This window comes from Cylas formicarius, unplaced genomic scaffold, assembly GCF_029955315.1.
Source record: "Cylas formicarius isolate icCylForm1 unplaced genomic scaffold, icCylForm1.1 PGA_scaffold_7__23_contigs__length_41026272, whole genome shotgun sequence".
Classification (NCBI taxonomy): Eukaryota; Metazoa; Arthropoda; class Insecta; order Coleoptera; family Brentidae; genus Cylas; species Cylas formicarius.
The window spans coordinates 4,797,726-4,815,346 of NW_026844352.1; the positions used below are offsets into that span (position 1 = coordinate 4,797,726).

Here is a 17,621-nt window from a genome sequence, read left to right on the forward strand (position 1 = left end):
CCATCCAAAAAAAAGTCGTGACAATATTTAATGATTCATTTTCAACCCATAAAATCTAATTTTAGGCAATAAGAGACTGTGGTCATTCCTATCGAATGTTTTGCATTAATGAAGCAATACGAGAATTTGTGATAGTTAATTTCATGGGACGACCGATAACGTGTAGCTTCCAAGATATGACCGATGATTAGTCTTACTTGACAGATCGATGATTATTTTCTTTCATTTCAGATATACAAAGCCTCAAACGTTTGCAGACTGCATAGGAAATGAATTACCGTTGGGATGGGAAGAAGCCTTCGACGGACAAATAGGACCGTACTACATTAATCACATAACGCGTAAGTTTTTACGCATGGTTTTACTCAACTGTTGCGTTTTCTACAACATTGGCAACAAAAGTCACATCTCGGCAACGGTTGGTCCTAGGGGACGCTCACTGGTACAGAAATGATCAGCGTCGAAAAAAAACTTTTTTTTATCTGTTTGTCCGTTCTCCGTTCTCCGTCTGTCTACTTCAAATTTAGCACCGAAGAGAAAGTCCACACCCGTATCTAAAAAGTAGAAATTGGGTGCGATCAAGACTTGCCAAGTTTTTTTTTTATTTTTGAAAATGCCATTAGCTTGATCGACACTATAACTTCTATTTCAAGGATTTTTCCGATCATATACAGGGTTTTTCAATTATACACAATAATCTAAAAGAACCTGAAAATTGTCGAAAATTTTCAGTTTCCATTTATATTTGCAGAATCCACTCAGTTAGAGGACCCGCGGCAGGAATGGCGGGCAGTACAAGAAGCCATGTTGAGGGACTACCTGCAAACCGCTCAAGATGTTTTAGAGGTAATTTTTTTTGTGTTTTTCCATATTGTTTCGCAACATTCGGAAATATTTAGGGAGTATGAAAAAAAACATCCTCCTTTTATAATGTTCACTCATCACCAATCTGAGAGAGAAGTGTACAGAACATTAAATGTACAGGGTGACTCAAAAAAGCGTGACCAAAAAAACATACATACTCCGCCGTGCAAAGTATTACTTCCAAAGAAGTATTTTTTACTTATATTTATACTTATTTTTTCTTTTTATTTACCGACACCACAATATATTTTCTGAATGTATTTAGTCAGTTGTCAGGAAAAAAAATTGATAAAGTCATTTTGTGATGACCAATTAAAGTTATAGGAATTGTCTTAAACAGAAAGAAGGGTAAATATTGAAAAAGCTAAAATAAATTGAAAAGTATTAAAAATTAAAATTATTCAAATGTATTCTTTTATTTTAAACACCCTGTAGCATTTAATTCGTATTCCCTGCATTTGTTTTTTAAGTCATCTTTGAATAACGCTAATATCAAATATCAAAAATAATATTTCTGCAAATGAAAGCTGGTATTTTTTTACAAAAAATTAAATATTGGAAAAACTATTATGTTTGGATATGCATTATTATTAATTAAAAAATTGCAGAATTTCACAAAGAATTTATATTTTATTCATCACACTTTGTTGACCTACTCTGTATATTTTTAAATAATTTTAAATTGCACATTCTAACAATCGATTATAAATATTTTCAAAAACATAATAAATGTAAAAAAAACAAATAGGGCAAATATCTTACACATTTTCACAGACCTACAAGATTTACGGCAGAGATCTCATAATATTAAGATCATTAAGTGCTTTTAAAAAATATCTCAAATAATTTATTGCATCTGCGAGCTTCGAAGCAATAAATAACTTAATAAACATAAATGCATAAAGAGGCAACGAATTAATAAAAGAATATACGCAAGTCTAAAGACAAATATAAAAACTCTGAGATTTACCTGTATATTTGTTTTTTTTTTTTTCAATGTAAAATTTAAAGTAATATTTGTGATTTTATGTTCTCTGCTTTAGACTTTGTATTTTATATAAATTGTTTGTATTTTATATAAAATATGTGACAGAGTAAACTTATCAAATTTGATTCCGCAAAACCTAAAGGTGTTTGAGAGAATTTTGGTTTATTATAACTGTATAAATAAAATCTTAAAGTTCAGGAGAGAATTTTGGCTTATTATAACTGTATAAATAAAATCTAAAAGTTCAGATTTTCACGAAATTATATATTTTCACATGACAAGTGTTTCGACAACCTTTATCAAATGTAATATTTACAAACTACGTGCTAGTATATATACCGAAAAATGACAATAAAACCTTAATTAATGTTGTGAGAATTTAGGTTCACTAAAAGAGAGGTATTTAAATGTAATTGATCGTTACTTTGAATGTCTCATTTTGTTAATCTCCATGGCTTCCAATAAATTTAATTTTCTACTTTTTGTGGCTCTATGTAATATATCAAAATTGTCGTAAAAAATGTGTTTTTCTGTGTTTAAATGTGTAGCATAATTAGAATCTAGACCATTGTTTTTAAAAGCTTTTTTATGTTCGTTAATGCATTTCTTGAAGGTTCTACCTGTTTGTCCAATTTTTTTTTTCGTTTTATTGTTTTTTAAAAATTTTCCTATTGTGTTGTTAGTTCTGAAAACTATTTTTAAACCACATTTTGACAAATGTTTTGAAACTTTTTCACTGGGTTCTCCTATGTATGTAATTGTTTTAAATTGTTGGTGTTCTGTATTAGGTTTCGGATAAATAGACTTTACTGTTGTCTGGATTTGTTTTTTATTTATAATTTTATCGATAATTGAAGGATTGTAGCCGTTGTTCAGTGCAATTTGTTTAATGAGTTCTTTGTTGTAGTAATTTTCTGTTGAGAATGGCGTATTAAGAAGTCTGTGTATAAAAGTGTGCGAAGGTTTGTGATAAATGGAAAAATCTAATTTGTTTTGCATTTTCGTAATTGTTAAGTCTAAAAAATTAATAGACTTATCCTGTTTAATCTCGATAGTGAATTTTATACGATTAAGGATGTTCTAGAATGATATCATATATCATACAGCCACAAAAGGAAGAAAATTAAATTTATTGGAAGCCATGGAGATTAACAAAATGAGACATTCTAATGTACTGCTTAACGATCAATTAGAATTAAATACCTCTCCTTTATTGAACTTAAATTCCCACAACATTAATTAAAGTTTTACTAATTATTATTTGTCATGTTTGAAAACAGAATAACTTATATAAAAAAATCAAGAAATTAAATTTCTTAAGAAATGATTGGTGATTGTAAGAATAATTTTTATTATAAGAGAAATCAGTGTCGTACAATCAATGTCTGCCAAAATAGACAGGTGTATTTAAAAAAAAAAGTGGTACACTAAATAGTGCCTCTTGATACAAAATATACCCCGTATCTGAAAAGTTAAGATGTTTGGGACATATGAAGTTTTCTTTTTAAAATGACATTCAATTAGAAAACACCCGGTATAATATTTTTGATTTTATTTTAACATTTTCTACTTTCGAAAGTGAAAATAAAATCTATATATCGATAAACGATCAGCTAACACTATTGTGCTTGGCGTCATGTTATAGCAATTTATTTAAATTTATTAGTGACATACGATTGGCCGATGGTTCTACTTTTCAATAACAAAAAACGAATCAAAAATGTCAAAGAACTTTTCCGCTTCTGACCCATTGTCAATCGTCGTCGCTGTACCGAAGAATGCCGTTTTGCTACATCCACCGCTCCGAACCGAAGAACATAGAGCACGGCCTCTCGAGGTCAGCACGAGCCCGCTAGTGCTCGAGGTCCCCCGAGGTCGCTTGAAATATAAGATTATTTTGTTAATTCGATATGGCTCGCATTCCGCGCATAGCGCCGCGTGGCGGTTTTGGTTTTGTTTGAGACCGGGCGATGAAAGTGGGCACATTCTTTTGTGCGAATGCTTTTATTGTCGACGGGTCGATAGCTAAGCAGCGTACAGGGTTATTCGTTATATTTTGACACCCACCTGCAGGGTTACGTTTGAAAGATAGAAAAAAAAGTGTAAATACGAAAGTTTGATCTATTATCCTATGCAAATGTCAGAAAAACCGACGATCGTGAGCTGTCAAAATGGAATGCCGTATATATAATATTGGCTTAAATCTTCCCGATTTCGAAAACATATAGTTTATTGACATTTCATTCAGTCGTTTTGGAGATATTTCAGTTTAAAAATAGTTATCGTTCGATTTCTGGACAATTGTTAAAAAATGGTCAAGCCTGCCTTGATAGCAACCACATTGTATGTTCTACTTTTGACAACTAATCAAACCTAAGGACCTGCAGTGTAAGTTAAATAAAGTTTGTTCATAGATATAAGAAAGTGACTGACTGATACAAATTAAGGAAAGACCTGGGCAAGCTCTAAGAATGAAATATGGCCGAACAGGTCCATATTTTGCTTAGAATTTAATTATTTGGGGTTTTGTTTGGAAAGATACTAAACAATATTTATTTATTTATGTATGTGTTTATGTTTAAATCTATAATAAAATTACAAATTATTTTTATTACCTACTTAAATTACTTAAAATTATTTCATAATATGTGATATATGATATATTACTATGTCTATCATCGCCTGTTCTAATTATTATTTGTTCTATATTATTTGCAATATGGATATACGATTGTTTTTTTTTTTGCTTTTTTATGTTTAGCAGAACTTGCCCTATTTTGTGGAGGGATGTTAAAAACTTCGGTTTCTATAAGTTTGAGGACATTGGAGTTAACACGGGGAAAAACATTGTTACGACGAATGGCAGATTTCAGTTGGTGCCAAACATGTTCAATGGGATTAAATATACAGTGGTAAGGGGAAGCCTTAAAACTGTATGCCCTACATTTTTTGCATAATTATCACAGACGTATTCCTTTTGTAGGTTCAAGCTTTGTACAACCTCCATTAATTGCTTTTTGGTACAATCTTCGTGAAAATAAATGTCGTTATTATACATGTAGTTTTGGATTGTTGCTTTTGTGTCACATGAGGAAGGGGTTTTAGTTTTTAGTCAACTGCGTGCTGTGATAACTTGGATTGTCCATTACAATGACGCTGTTAGCAGGAATGTTTGGAACTAGTTTGTTTTTAAACCCACTTTCAAATAAATCAGCGGTGGTGTCTTCATTGTAATCCAGAGAAGAATCTTTAATATTTTTCGCAGACAGAGAAAGTCCATTTGGAATCCAACCATGTTTCGAGCCAGCATGCAAAATAATTATTCTTTTACCTCTTTTTGATGGCGCGTTTCTTTTACGCATATCAGTTGAGTCAACCCAGCCCTTTTCCGGGGTATCATAAGTGTCGAGCCAGGTTTCATCCAAGTAAATAATTGACCTTTGTTGTTCTCTGTAAATCCTAATTTTTTCTAGATATTCCAGTCGCCATTTCTGAATACTAAAAGATTCCTTTAAAACTTGCCTTTTGACATTTTTTTTTAAATCTAAATCCCATGTGTTCAATACACTTCCATAAGGTAGGTCTGCCACATTTAACACCGGTTTCATCTTTTTCAAGCCTCCTAATTAAGATATCTAATGTAGGCACGCTTTGTTCCTCGTATAACTGGTAAATTTTACGCCGTATTATATCTTGATCATTTTCATCTACAATTGAGAAAATGTCGGCATCGCTTCTTTTTTTCCTCAGATGAGTTTTACGGAGGAAGAAAAAACGGGAAATAATAAAATTATAGTATTCAAACTTAGATAACGTTACAAGAGTTAAAAGAAAATATCGACAAATATAGCCGGGTGGAGGAGTTCGTTCAATAAATACAATAGAAAGAAATTTTGATGAAGGCCACCAAGTTCCTTGAATTTTGCACTGAAATGTATAGAAGATCTCAAAAAGGTAGCAATTTTCTAAACAGAATAATATTTACCTATGAGGCTTCTTTCACAACAAGGAACTATCAAATGGCCTGCCAACAGGCCCGACCTGAAGACTTGCGGTATTTTTTGTGGAGGTACTTAAAAAAATTGTTATAATAGACCTGAAAATGTAGAAGTGATTATAGAAAGACTTAATATCGCTTTACAAGATCGAAGCAGAGAAACCCCTGATTCTATCACCCCTTGTATTAATATGAAAGTGAAAGAAAATATTGTCCGATGTATACAAAATAATGGAGGTTATGTGGAAAATGTTACTTATTGATATTTTTATTGTTTGAATAATATAATTTTCTTATTTGGCGTTTTTCTTCCTCTGTATAACCCATTAGAAATCTCTTAAGTTATTTAACTTACGCTGCAGATCTTTAGTTTTGATTACTTGTCAAAAGTAGAACATTGTTACAACAATCGCAAATATATATAGTATGGTTGCTATCAAGGCTGACTTGACCATTTTTAAACAATTGTCCAGAAATCGAATGATAATTATGTTTAAACTCAAATATCTCCAATATCTGTTTTTGGAATCAGGAAAAAAGTCTACGATTATGTTGCTGTCATTTTGACAGCTTGCGATCGTCATTTGTTTTTTCTGACATTTGCATAAGATTATAGAGCAATAATCTTTAAATTTTTGCATTTACCCTTTTTTTACACAAAAACCCAGTGCAGTATTCCTTGTCTTAATTTTTCTCGAAATCAACTATAAAATTTCGATCGTAGTAGTATCTTATGTCTTTATTTGTGCATTCTTTATTAAAATTAGCTTTAATATCTCTTCTTCTTCTTCTTCTGATATTAGTCCTTGGGTCTGTTCTTGTTCAATCTCTTTTTTTGTGATGTGGACTGCCAGCTATCTATCCTTCACTAATATTATCTTTCTGGTGGTCTAGTACCCTCTGGTATTGAGTCCCTTGCTCTAGTCTATCGTGTTACATGCTGGCTAAACTCCCGCTTCCTCTGTCTTCCATACCTTACTATAACCTGTACGTTAAAGAGGTCTCCTATTTCATTGTTCCTGATTCTGTCTATTAATGTTTTCCTCGTTGTCCTAAATATCCTTTTTGTTTCTGCTGTATCGACATTCATTTCTTTCTCCAACCTCATATCTTTGTTTTTCTGTATAACATCCGTGAGATAACCTGATACATAGGCCGCTATATTTTCCTGACTCCGTAGCTGGATATAAATATACACACACAATCTGGTTTTTCACTGTCATAAATATTAGTTGGAGTTCCAGGGGTACCCATATCTGATTTTATATCTCCACATTTACAATCTGGTTTTTTACTGCCGGAAATACCAGGTTGTACTCTAGACTTACCTATGCCTAATTTGACAACTCCAGATTTAATACCATCCGGTTTTTCATTGTCAGAAATATCAGTTGGAGCTCCAGGGTTACCTATATCTGATTTTACAGTTCCAGATTTAACATAATTTGGGTTTTTACTGTCAAAAATATCAGTTTGTGCTCTAGACTTCCGTGTGCCTAATTTGACAACTCAATATTTAATACTTAGATGCCGATATCTGCATATTATAGGTTTCCGGCACAGTTTTAAAAGTTTAGAAGCTGTAGGTCATCTTCATTATCTGCGATTAAGATCGCATAGTGTGCATAACATAGGATTTTTGTTTGTTTTTTCATGACGCATTCCAGATTTGATATCGACTCCCGAGGTTTAATTATCTTCACCATGCTGCTGAGCTGATTTTCTTCTATTAGTAGTTTGAATACGTCTTTCAATCTGACAGAATAAAAAGCTTTAATAAAGCACATGTTGCATAATTGCTTTCTGAACAATTGTCTGACTATGAAAATATCATCTATTGTTGACCTGTTTTGTTGGAAGCCTTCTTTGGAGATCTTATTGGTAAATTCTTTGGATAGCAGTTTGAGTGTTATGTGTGTTAAGTAAGATAATTGCTAGAATTATTCTTATGACCTTTTTGGAATATTGGTATTGTAATACTCGTTTTTAATTGGTCTGGTATGCGGATGGTACTGCGCGTACGTCGTACTTTTTGTTGTAATTAATATTAGGTTTTTATTTAGATACAAAGTGTGACAAAAGAAGCGCATTGTATCAAAGTTATGTTTTTTTAACTTTGAATCATTTTATATTATTTGATAAAAAGATAAGTTATAATTGTTATTTACATTAAAACAAAGAATCCATGAAATTAGTTTTTGCAACTATCCCAACACGTCCCCTCAAAAATTAATTTCAAACTAAACTTAAACTTTGTACACTCATCTTAAGGAAATACAATTATTAATAGTGTATTTTATAATCTAATACATTGTGCTGTCTGGGAAACAATAACAAATTTAATGTAAAAAAGGTGCTGCTTGAATTAGGAAAATGAGGAAATATAATTTAGTTTAATGACTTGTAGGATTTTGAGTAATACTGATACAACTATCATTATCTTCAAAAATAATTATGGGCTTGACGATAATAACGTACGCCAAATTTGACAACTCCAGATTTAATATCATCCGGCTTTTCACTGTCAATATCAGTTGGAGCTCCATTGTTATCTATATCTGATCTTACAGTTCCAGATTTAACACAATCTGGTTTTTTACTGCCCGAAATACGAGGTTGTACTCTAAACTTACCTATGCCTAATTTGACGACTCCAGATTTAATACCGTCCAGGGTTTTCACTGTCACAAATATCAGTTGGAGCTCCAGGGTTACCTATATCGTACATTTCCAGATTTAACACAATTTGGGTTTCACTGTCAGGAATACCTGTTCGAAATCTAGACTTGCGTATGCCTAATTTGACAACTCCAGATTTAATACCATACGGTTTTTCACTGTCAGAAATATCAGTTGGAGCTCTAGGGTTACCTATATCTGATTTTACATCTCCATATTTAACGCAATCTGGTTTTTCACTGTCATAAATATTAGTTGGAGTTCCAGGGTTACCTATATTTGATCTTACAGTTCCAGATTTAACACAATTTGGGTTTTCACTGTCAAAAATATCAGTTTGTGCTCTAGACTTACGTATGCCTAATTTGAGGATTCCAGATTGAGTACCATCTGGTTTTCACTGTCATAAATATCAGTTGGAGCTCCAGGGTTACCTATATCTGATTTTACATCTCGATATGTAACACAATCTGGGTTTTCACTGTCGGAAATATCAGTTTGTGCTCTAGACTTACCTATGCCTAATTTGACAATTCCAGATTTAATACCATCCGGTTTTTCATTGTCAGAAATATCAGTTGGAGCTCCAGGGTTACCTATATCTGATCTTACAGTTCCAGATATAACACAATTTGGGTTTTCACTGTCAAAAATATCAGTTTGTGGTCTAGAATTACGTATGCCTAATTTGACGACTCCAGATTTAATACCATCCTGTTTTCACTGTCATAAATATCACTTGGAGCTCCAGGATTATCTATATCTGATTTTACATCTCCATGTTGAACACAATCTGGTTTTTTACTGTTAGAAACATCAATTGGAACTCCTGGATGGCCTATATCTGATTTTACAGCTCCAGATTTAACGCAGTCTGTCAGAAATATCGATCTGTGTTCCCATACCTAATTTGACAGCTGCAGATCAAGAACCCATAAATTATTTTTTGTAAATATTCCAACGTCGCAGTATTTCCGCTAATTTATGATTTTGACGAAGGTTTTTCATGAACGTCATTTTGCGTGGTACGAATTTGAAAGGTTTGCGATTCCACTGCAAGCCCGGAGATTTGGGCGCCTGTATCGCTCGATGCGAACGTCAAAAAAGCGTACGGCTACTCGCGATAAATGACTGGCTACCAGCCTTACTACACGGCCCGCTGATGTTTTCTTACTCGTCGAAAAAAAAAATACGGCATCCGCATCTGCAAGCGACTCGCTCGTAGGGCACGCCGCCCGTTACGCGGGGTCGGGAGAGAAGATAAACCGCACATTGCAGCAGCTACCTGTGTTACGCCGCACGATCTCAGCAGGCCACCGCATTCCACCGACGAAGGCCGATCGCGACCGAACGCGAATTCCTGTGCGTTCGGTCGCCTTCATCGTGTGGCGCAACAGGTTGAGCCAATGTTTGCGCGCTCCCGAGCTTCGTTCTCGAACGATATTATTTATTGGGACTATTACGAAAAAGAAAAACGGAAATAGGCGAGGAGGGAGTCGGCCTGCTGCCGTTTCACGTATTTATTATTATCTGTTAGACATCGATGACCTTTGAAGCTTTTGTCGAAATTTGTTTTTGTTTTGTGAAGTTTTACGAAATACGCAGCAAAAAAACGATAAAATAAACAATATTTTCGGCAAACTAAAGGGAACACCACAAATGGTCGAAAATTCCGAACGGCGTTCGGTCCCGTTTCGGAAAGTCTCGTCTCGCGAGGGTTCTCGATGTAGCAGACGGTCAAATGGTAAACTTTGTAATTTGACAGACGATACTAGGACACATGAATTCCTATGCATACGATCAATTATTGTTTCCAAAAAAATATAGGTTAATTTTATCGAAGGGTGCATTCAAAAGAATATTTTTTATTAACCCGTGAGTATTTTTTCAATATTTTGTTGTCATTATCGCCCCCTATTTATTACAGCCACCTGCTAAGGTAAAAGTTGACGTCTTTCAAATCATATTTATGAATGACAAAGTCCAACACAAAATTCATTTTTTAACAAAATAGGTAGGGTTTACACCTGACGATAGGAATAAAACTGATTATAAGGGGACTAAATTCACTGTGCAATTTGTCGTAGCTAGTTGCGAGTGAGCCTTGGGGTAACACACATTTATGGACTCCTACCCCTAGCCTACTTTACAAATAAGGTGGGGCATTTCCCATAGCCATATGAGACTGGACTCATGGCTCTAGAGCGGCCCAGAAATGTCCCTAATGACCCCACCAAATTTTTTGTTGTTGCATTGCTGTAGCAGAAAATATTTGTACTGATTGTTCTATTTTATTATGTAAAACTGTTGAAATGGTTGAAATGAAACAAAAATTTTAAGCACAAGCATTTTAATAATTATTCCCAAAACATAGTATAATATTTTTTTTAAATTGGTTAAGGCTTTCGCGGCCCGTTGATGAGCTATTATCTTGATTCGGGTTTAAAGGCCGTCGTCGGTTGTAATTACTTCCTAACGTTTCGCTAGCACGAGTGGCGAGCTTCTTCAGAGGTCCTTCCATCTCCGATGTTGGACGTAGACTACGTAGACTAAGTTTTTTTTTTTTTGTTTGCGGTATTTTCGACAATTTGAACATTCGACCATTTGCTACCATCTCAAACCAAATACACGGGGTGATTCGTTCATAAACTTATATATTGAGGTCATTTGCAGTTGAAGAGTACAGGGGAACAAAGGTGAGGGTCCATTTTTTGCCCAAATAAGACAGTTATTTCGTATAATATATCGGCTATAAAACACTATCCACCTATAAGAAAATATATGGTAGTGGGCACAAAAGGTCAAGGTATCACAGGTTGTGCGCAAGAAAGATGACAGTCGAGGTATTTCGCTGGCTGGCTGGTTTATTGGTGTAATTATTGATTGTTCTGTTTTTAAAGTTTTGTGGTGTATTTTTTGTTGTTGTGCAACAAAAAACAATGCAAAGAAAATCCTATGGACGAATGCAGGATGTGACTAAAAAATTACGCTTAAGTAGTCATCAAACTGGACAAGACTGCAAATGTTCAAAACTTAAATGTTTCCGAAATCTTACTGCAGCCGATTTAAGCGCGATCGTGTCTAAGTTTAATCAACTACAAAGTTATGATGAACAATCCCTTTATCCGAGTGGTTTAATAACACTCTATCGTCCCAGGAAATCTGAAGATGAAGCTGATTTCCATTAATTTTCTTGTACCTATAACGTGAGATTGTTAAGAAACAACGAACTTTGTGAAATCCCAATGTGCTATAAAACATTTTTAGCCTTACATGGCATAACTGCAAAAAGGCTACAAACTATACAAAGCGGATTGAAATCAACGGGTTCAGCGCCATTAGATATGCGAGGAAAGCACTCTTCCAGACCTAACCGACTTTCTAGAGAAGTAACATATTCGGTCATGGAACACATTAGATGTTTTTAGAGTTAGAAAGTCTCACTATGACTTGGCTAAAACAACAAAGGTTTATTTACCTACTGAGCTCAATATTAAGAACATGTACTCTATGTACCAAGAAAAATATCCTGACAAATTAGTTTCTTATGAAAAATATAGAGAAATATTCAACACCAAGTTTAATATTGCTCTTGGGTAGTACATGCGATGAGTTGAAACTAAAAATTGACGACATTGAAAAAAAAATCAAAGTGCAGATGATCACAATGCACTGCAGTTGCACACAGAACTGCGAATCTTGCAAGTTGAAAAAAATACATTTAAAAAGAGCAGACACCTTTTGTAAACGTAAAAAAGCTTCTAGGCTTGAGGTTCAAAAAGACAAAACCAAGGAAGCTATTATAATGGATTTTCGAAAAAATCTTCATCTGCCGAATACTACAACTAATGACACGGATTATCATAGACAATTTTCGTTCTACATGTTCAACATACATGTCGTTTCGATCTCTGGAGCTCTTTTCTATATTTATACTCAAGTTTCAGGAAAAAGCGTGCCGATGATGTTCCTTCACTGCTATGGGATTACATTTTTAACCATCTGGATTTTGATGTCAAGAAGCTTACAATATTTTGTGATTCATGCTGTGGACAAAATAAAAATTTCACGGTGTTTAGAATGTTACTCATTCGGTAAAAAAACTTAACACAATCAAAATGGGTTTTCCTGTCCGTGTAGAATGCGATAGAAATATGAGTTTAGCGAAATAGAAGACGTACTTTGAACTGCCTCAAGAATGGAATGCAGGATTCCCGAACAAAATCAAGCCCTTTTAAATTTATTTCTTTTGAAGACCAGTCCATTTTTAAGAGTTGAACCAAAATTCTAGCGGATATTTATATGCCCTTCAAGACCGGTCATAGAATTAACTGTAACCGAAAATCACCCTCATATGATGATACATCGGGAAAATTATAATGGTCGAGAACTTGAAAATGTTATCATAAAACATAAAAGAAAAAGACTTTCGCTACCTGAAATGTGTTTTTTGCTTCCAACTGTAGCTTATGATGGGCCAATACTTGTATCCAAAGCTAAATTTCAAGACCTACAGCATCTGAAAAGATTCTGTTCTCAAAAAGCACATGATTTTTTTACAGCAATACCACAGTGATAAGATTGCAATCATAGATTATGGACCTTCATCTTTATTGCCAAGTTTTTGTGTATTGGATTTAAAGTTTCTTTTTTATACTTTTTCATTGACAATTTATATATTTTTTGTATATTCTGTCACAAAGTATTTTAGTTCAAGTTAGCAATAATTATATTCCAAAATCCTATTTTTATTTACCATGTTCTAGAGTAGCCTTCCTGTACTCTTCAGTTGTTTCAGCTAAACGTGCCTCATACCAATGCGAATAATTGTTGAGACATTTGTGTTTTCTTAGATATCCATCCATCCATCCAGATATCATATTGTGAATTTTAAGACAAATACAATATTTCGTTAATGACATCCTCTTCCTGTAGATTTCGCTCATTCATTATTCTTCTGATCGTTTCCATCCACGATCTACCTGGTCTGCCTCGTTTTCTTTTCCCTGGTGGTCTCAAAAATATTCTTTTGGTATTAATAAGTATCCAAACCATTTCAAGTATGGTCTATTCGATCCATCACCGTTTCTTCTGTTCTCATTCGAGCTCTTACTTCCTCATTGGTTTCTCTTTCTAATCGTTCTATAGTTAAGATCCTTCTTTTTAGAAGGATTTATTAAGCATCTGATCCGTATCTCAAAACTGCCTCCACCATTGCTTTCGCCACTCGTTTTTTGTTTTTACTTAAGATATTCTTATCCCACTGGAATGAGTTCCTACTTTGTTGCATTCTGTGTTTTATTTATGTGTCTCCTGCCCCGTTTTTATTCACAAGTACTCCTAGATATTTAAATTTCCATCGCTGTTTACTACCAAGTATTCTGTTTTCTCAAGACTCATCTGTAACCACTACTATTTAACCAAAACCTCCACTTGTAAAAGAAACCACCGCAAGTTGCTTTCTATTCTCTTACAAATCCATCCGATTATATTTTAAATTTTAAGGTAAATATTTTTTTTTCTAACTTTAATGACGCTTTCTATCAAAAACTGTGTCAAACACTCCGATCTATAAGAAATAAAACCCCCAAAACCTCCACTTCTAAACGACACTACATCAAGTAGGATAAATACACTCGTTCGTAAACTTGCACATTGAAGACACATCGATGGAGATCATTGTGTCAGCTAAACATTTCGGGTTCAGTACCTTGGAGCTTAGACCAAAGAGTGAGATTGTGAGTGAGAATATTTTTTTCTATTCTCTTGTGTAAAATACCCAATTATACGCAGATCTAGCGTGCGGGAAGCGTCACTTTACCCCGCGAGTTTCTTGTCCCACAGATTCGAGCCACTTAGGACATTTCCGGGCTATAACCTCACGCGTTTGGGAGCAATCACGGTCGTTTTAGTGAGTGTATTTGTGTTGTTTTGCGAAAATGTACCCAAAAACTAACGGTCTTAGAAAAAGTATAGTAGATCACGTCACGTGGCCCCCCCAGTTACCACTCGATCATAAAAAATTAATCTATATATATATTTTTTATAAGTACTTATATTGGAAAATTGATCCCTCAAACGATTTTTTAAAATTTTGATTTTAACAACTTTTTTTTTTATAATGAAAAATGTATGCACTTTTAATTAAAAATTGATTCAAAATCAACCGTAAGAGATAAATTTATGAAATTTCAGCAGCATTTCTTGGTAAAAAAAAAATCATGTTGTTTTTATCGGTCACATTTATGTTTAGGATTTTGGAAGAAAATTTCACTGCAACAAAATGAATTTATCTTCGACAGCGCGCCGGGCGCCGAGCGCTGCGGAAGCACCGCGCTGCCGAGCGTCTCGAACTGCATTGAAGGTTTTATCAGTGATAATTTAAAATAATAATACAAAATATTATTATAAAACAAATTTTATTATTATTTATGGTATTTTATTATAAATATTATTAATAAAATTTTATTTGTTTTAACAATATTAACAATCATAACATACTAAATAGAACAAACAAGCTTAAATAATTTAATTGTAAATTTGTCGTCAGTTATTTTAATTTTTTTTAAACTTTTTTTTTTAATAAATACATTTTCGTCCTCTGAAACGAGCGTGCATTCTAGTGAAAAATTTTCCAATGGTTTGTAATAATGAAATTGGCGAGTATTTTTTATTGTAGTTAAGCGTTCGAATCGTGGTTGTTATTTTTTTTTTTTAAACTTTGGACCAACTGAAAAAAGGAAAGTGGGGTTGTTATGTGGTTGTTCTTATCACGTTGGAGACTAGCACAATAAGCTTGTCTTTTTACATTCCCTGCTAGGCGATCACACGCTCCTTTGCCATGAGATGTAGCGAAAAAAGTCCAATCAGCATCAACACCAAAATCATTTTTATGATTAACTAAATCGGCAAAGTTATATTTAAATAATAATTAAAACTAATTTTTTAATCACATAAGTTCATAATTCACTCGGTCCATTTTAAATCACAGAACATATTATTTCAATTAAAAATTATAATACTAAAATATTAACTAAAAAAACACAACTCAACAACACTACAGCTTTTATTTTTAAAATTATTTCATGCTCTGCGTATAAACTTATGTCACGAATAGACAGGAATGACTTCTAAAATGATTTTGTTATTTACTTGGATACGCGAAAAACAAATGAAAATCGTAACGGAGCGATTTTTCTTTTGTTAACTGAAGATGAAGTGTTGACTAGTAAATTTAAAAATAATAATTTACTAAATTACCTTGAAAAAATAGATATAGAGCATAACAGTTTTAAAAAATTAAAGTTGATTATTTTTTTCCAAATTTACGCTGTTTGGTAAAAATAACATTGTTAAAAAAAAATAACATAAATAATAATAAATTTTGTTTTTTAATAATATTTTGTTATAATATTTTCAATTATCACTGATAAAACCTTCAATACAGTGCGAGACGCTCGGCAGCGCGGCGCGTCATAAATAAATTTGATTTTGTTTAAACAAATGACGAGGAGTGAAGTTTTCTTCCGGAATCTTAAACTTAAATGTATAAAGCATGTGCCCGGGTCTTTCCTAAATTCGTATCAGTTAGTCACTTTCTTATAACTATGAACAGACTTTAGTGTCCCAAGATAAACGGCCCACCCTATACAACACGTGTATTTGTCGTTTTTGAACTATTACGCGAAAAACGGCATTAGCGTTAAAGCATCGCCGTTACGGGGCAGACGAAAATTTAAATGTCCTAATTACGGCAACGAGATTAACGGACGCCGGCCGGCGGCCATCTGAAACAATGCCCTTCTACCTCTCCTTCCATCGCGTCGCAATGGCCGGTCCGTGTGGAATGCACACGGAAATTATCGTTCGAAAGCTGAAGGACGGCCCAAGGCCGCCTCACGGTACCTCAGTCGGCACGAAGATGTGGCCCTTGTGTTTGGTACATCATACGGCTCCGCCGACGGTATTCCGGGTGCGTACGTTGCCACCCCTGGGCGAGGGTGTGCCGTCGGAAAGTGGTATCGCACGGTTTCATACGTTACCGGCTTCCTACGTGTTCGGTTCCCGCTACAGGAGGTATCCCTCGGGATACCACCACGCTGCCGTCGCCGAGATTGGAGTTTTCGTAAGTGTCGAGATAATTGGTCAAACGGTTAGAAATGCGGCATTTTTTTTTTAAAGAAACTTTCACAGGCTGCTGTAATACTTTTTATAAAAATCATAATCCGTTTCCCATTTAAATAACATGGGATTTTCGCCCTTTTTGCAATTTGTTTTTTTTTATCGAAACAAATATAGCGAAAAATACCGTTCGAACATATTTTGTCGGAAATTTCACGCTCTACAAAAAAGGTCTGAATACTTTTTTCGATAAATTCAGCCCTGTAAAAGTTATTCAAAGATTATGTAGCATTCATAAATAAATTCATCGTTTTACTTTTTTTTTCTATCTACTATCTTTTTTTTGCAAGAAAATTATGAAATAACTGTAATAGGCGCATAAGTGACTGTATATTAACGTACTTGAACATAAATTTTCGTTTTTAATTAATTCCCTTTTATAAAAAAAAACGCCATCTATTAGCAACCTGAGAGAACTTCATTCACATGATTCTAACTAAATGCCAGGTACTGATGGGGCAAATGTTGCATTGTTTAAGAATTTTCAGGCAAATTGGAATAATCTTGATCAAACCAAGGACAAGAATGGTTTAGTAGGAAATAAAATTCCTCGAAAATTACTCAAAAAGGTTAGAGAAACAAATTCCAAAGTTCAAGAGTTCTTATGCTCAATCTTACCTCGTGATGACTAGAACGAGCTCTTGGAATTATGCCAAGTTTTCCTTGGTAAAATGGATGCCGAGAAAGTCAAATTTTACAAACCAGGAGCCATCATGCTCCTGCGATTTATATTCTAAAAATCTATATATTTCCAAATGTTTATGAATTAGGTAGACAATTGCAAAAAAAATTATTGCTTTTAAGCTGTTTTGCAGAAATTTAAAAATCATTTATGGTATTTAAATGCTGAAACAGCTGCTCTAGCATTTTTCAATCTAAATCTGTCTATTGATGTTAAATATAAAATGGTTA

At 33.9% G+C, this 17,621-nt stretch overlaps 1 protein-coding gene across 2 annotated transcripts in view; it reads left to right on the plus strand.

Moving 5' to 3' along the window:
- Positions 1-17,621, plus strand: part of LOC132704336 (protein kibra) — a 100,127-nt gene that overhangs the window by 46,834 nt on the left and 35,672 nt on the right. Inside the window, exons 2-3 of one of the 2 annotated variants that reach the window (XM_060674272.1) lie at positions 232-341; positions 752-846. In XM_060674272.1, coding sequence (XP_060530255.1) covers positions 232-341; positions 752-846 — 205 coding nt within the window. Of the gene's footprint in view, positions 1-231; positions 342-751; positions 847-15,986; positions 16,654-17,621 lie in introns of those variants that run through there. The other variant, XM_060674273.1, reaches the window with a different exon arrangement.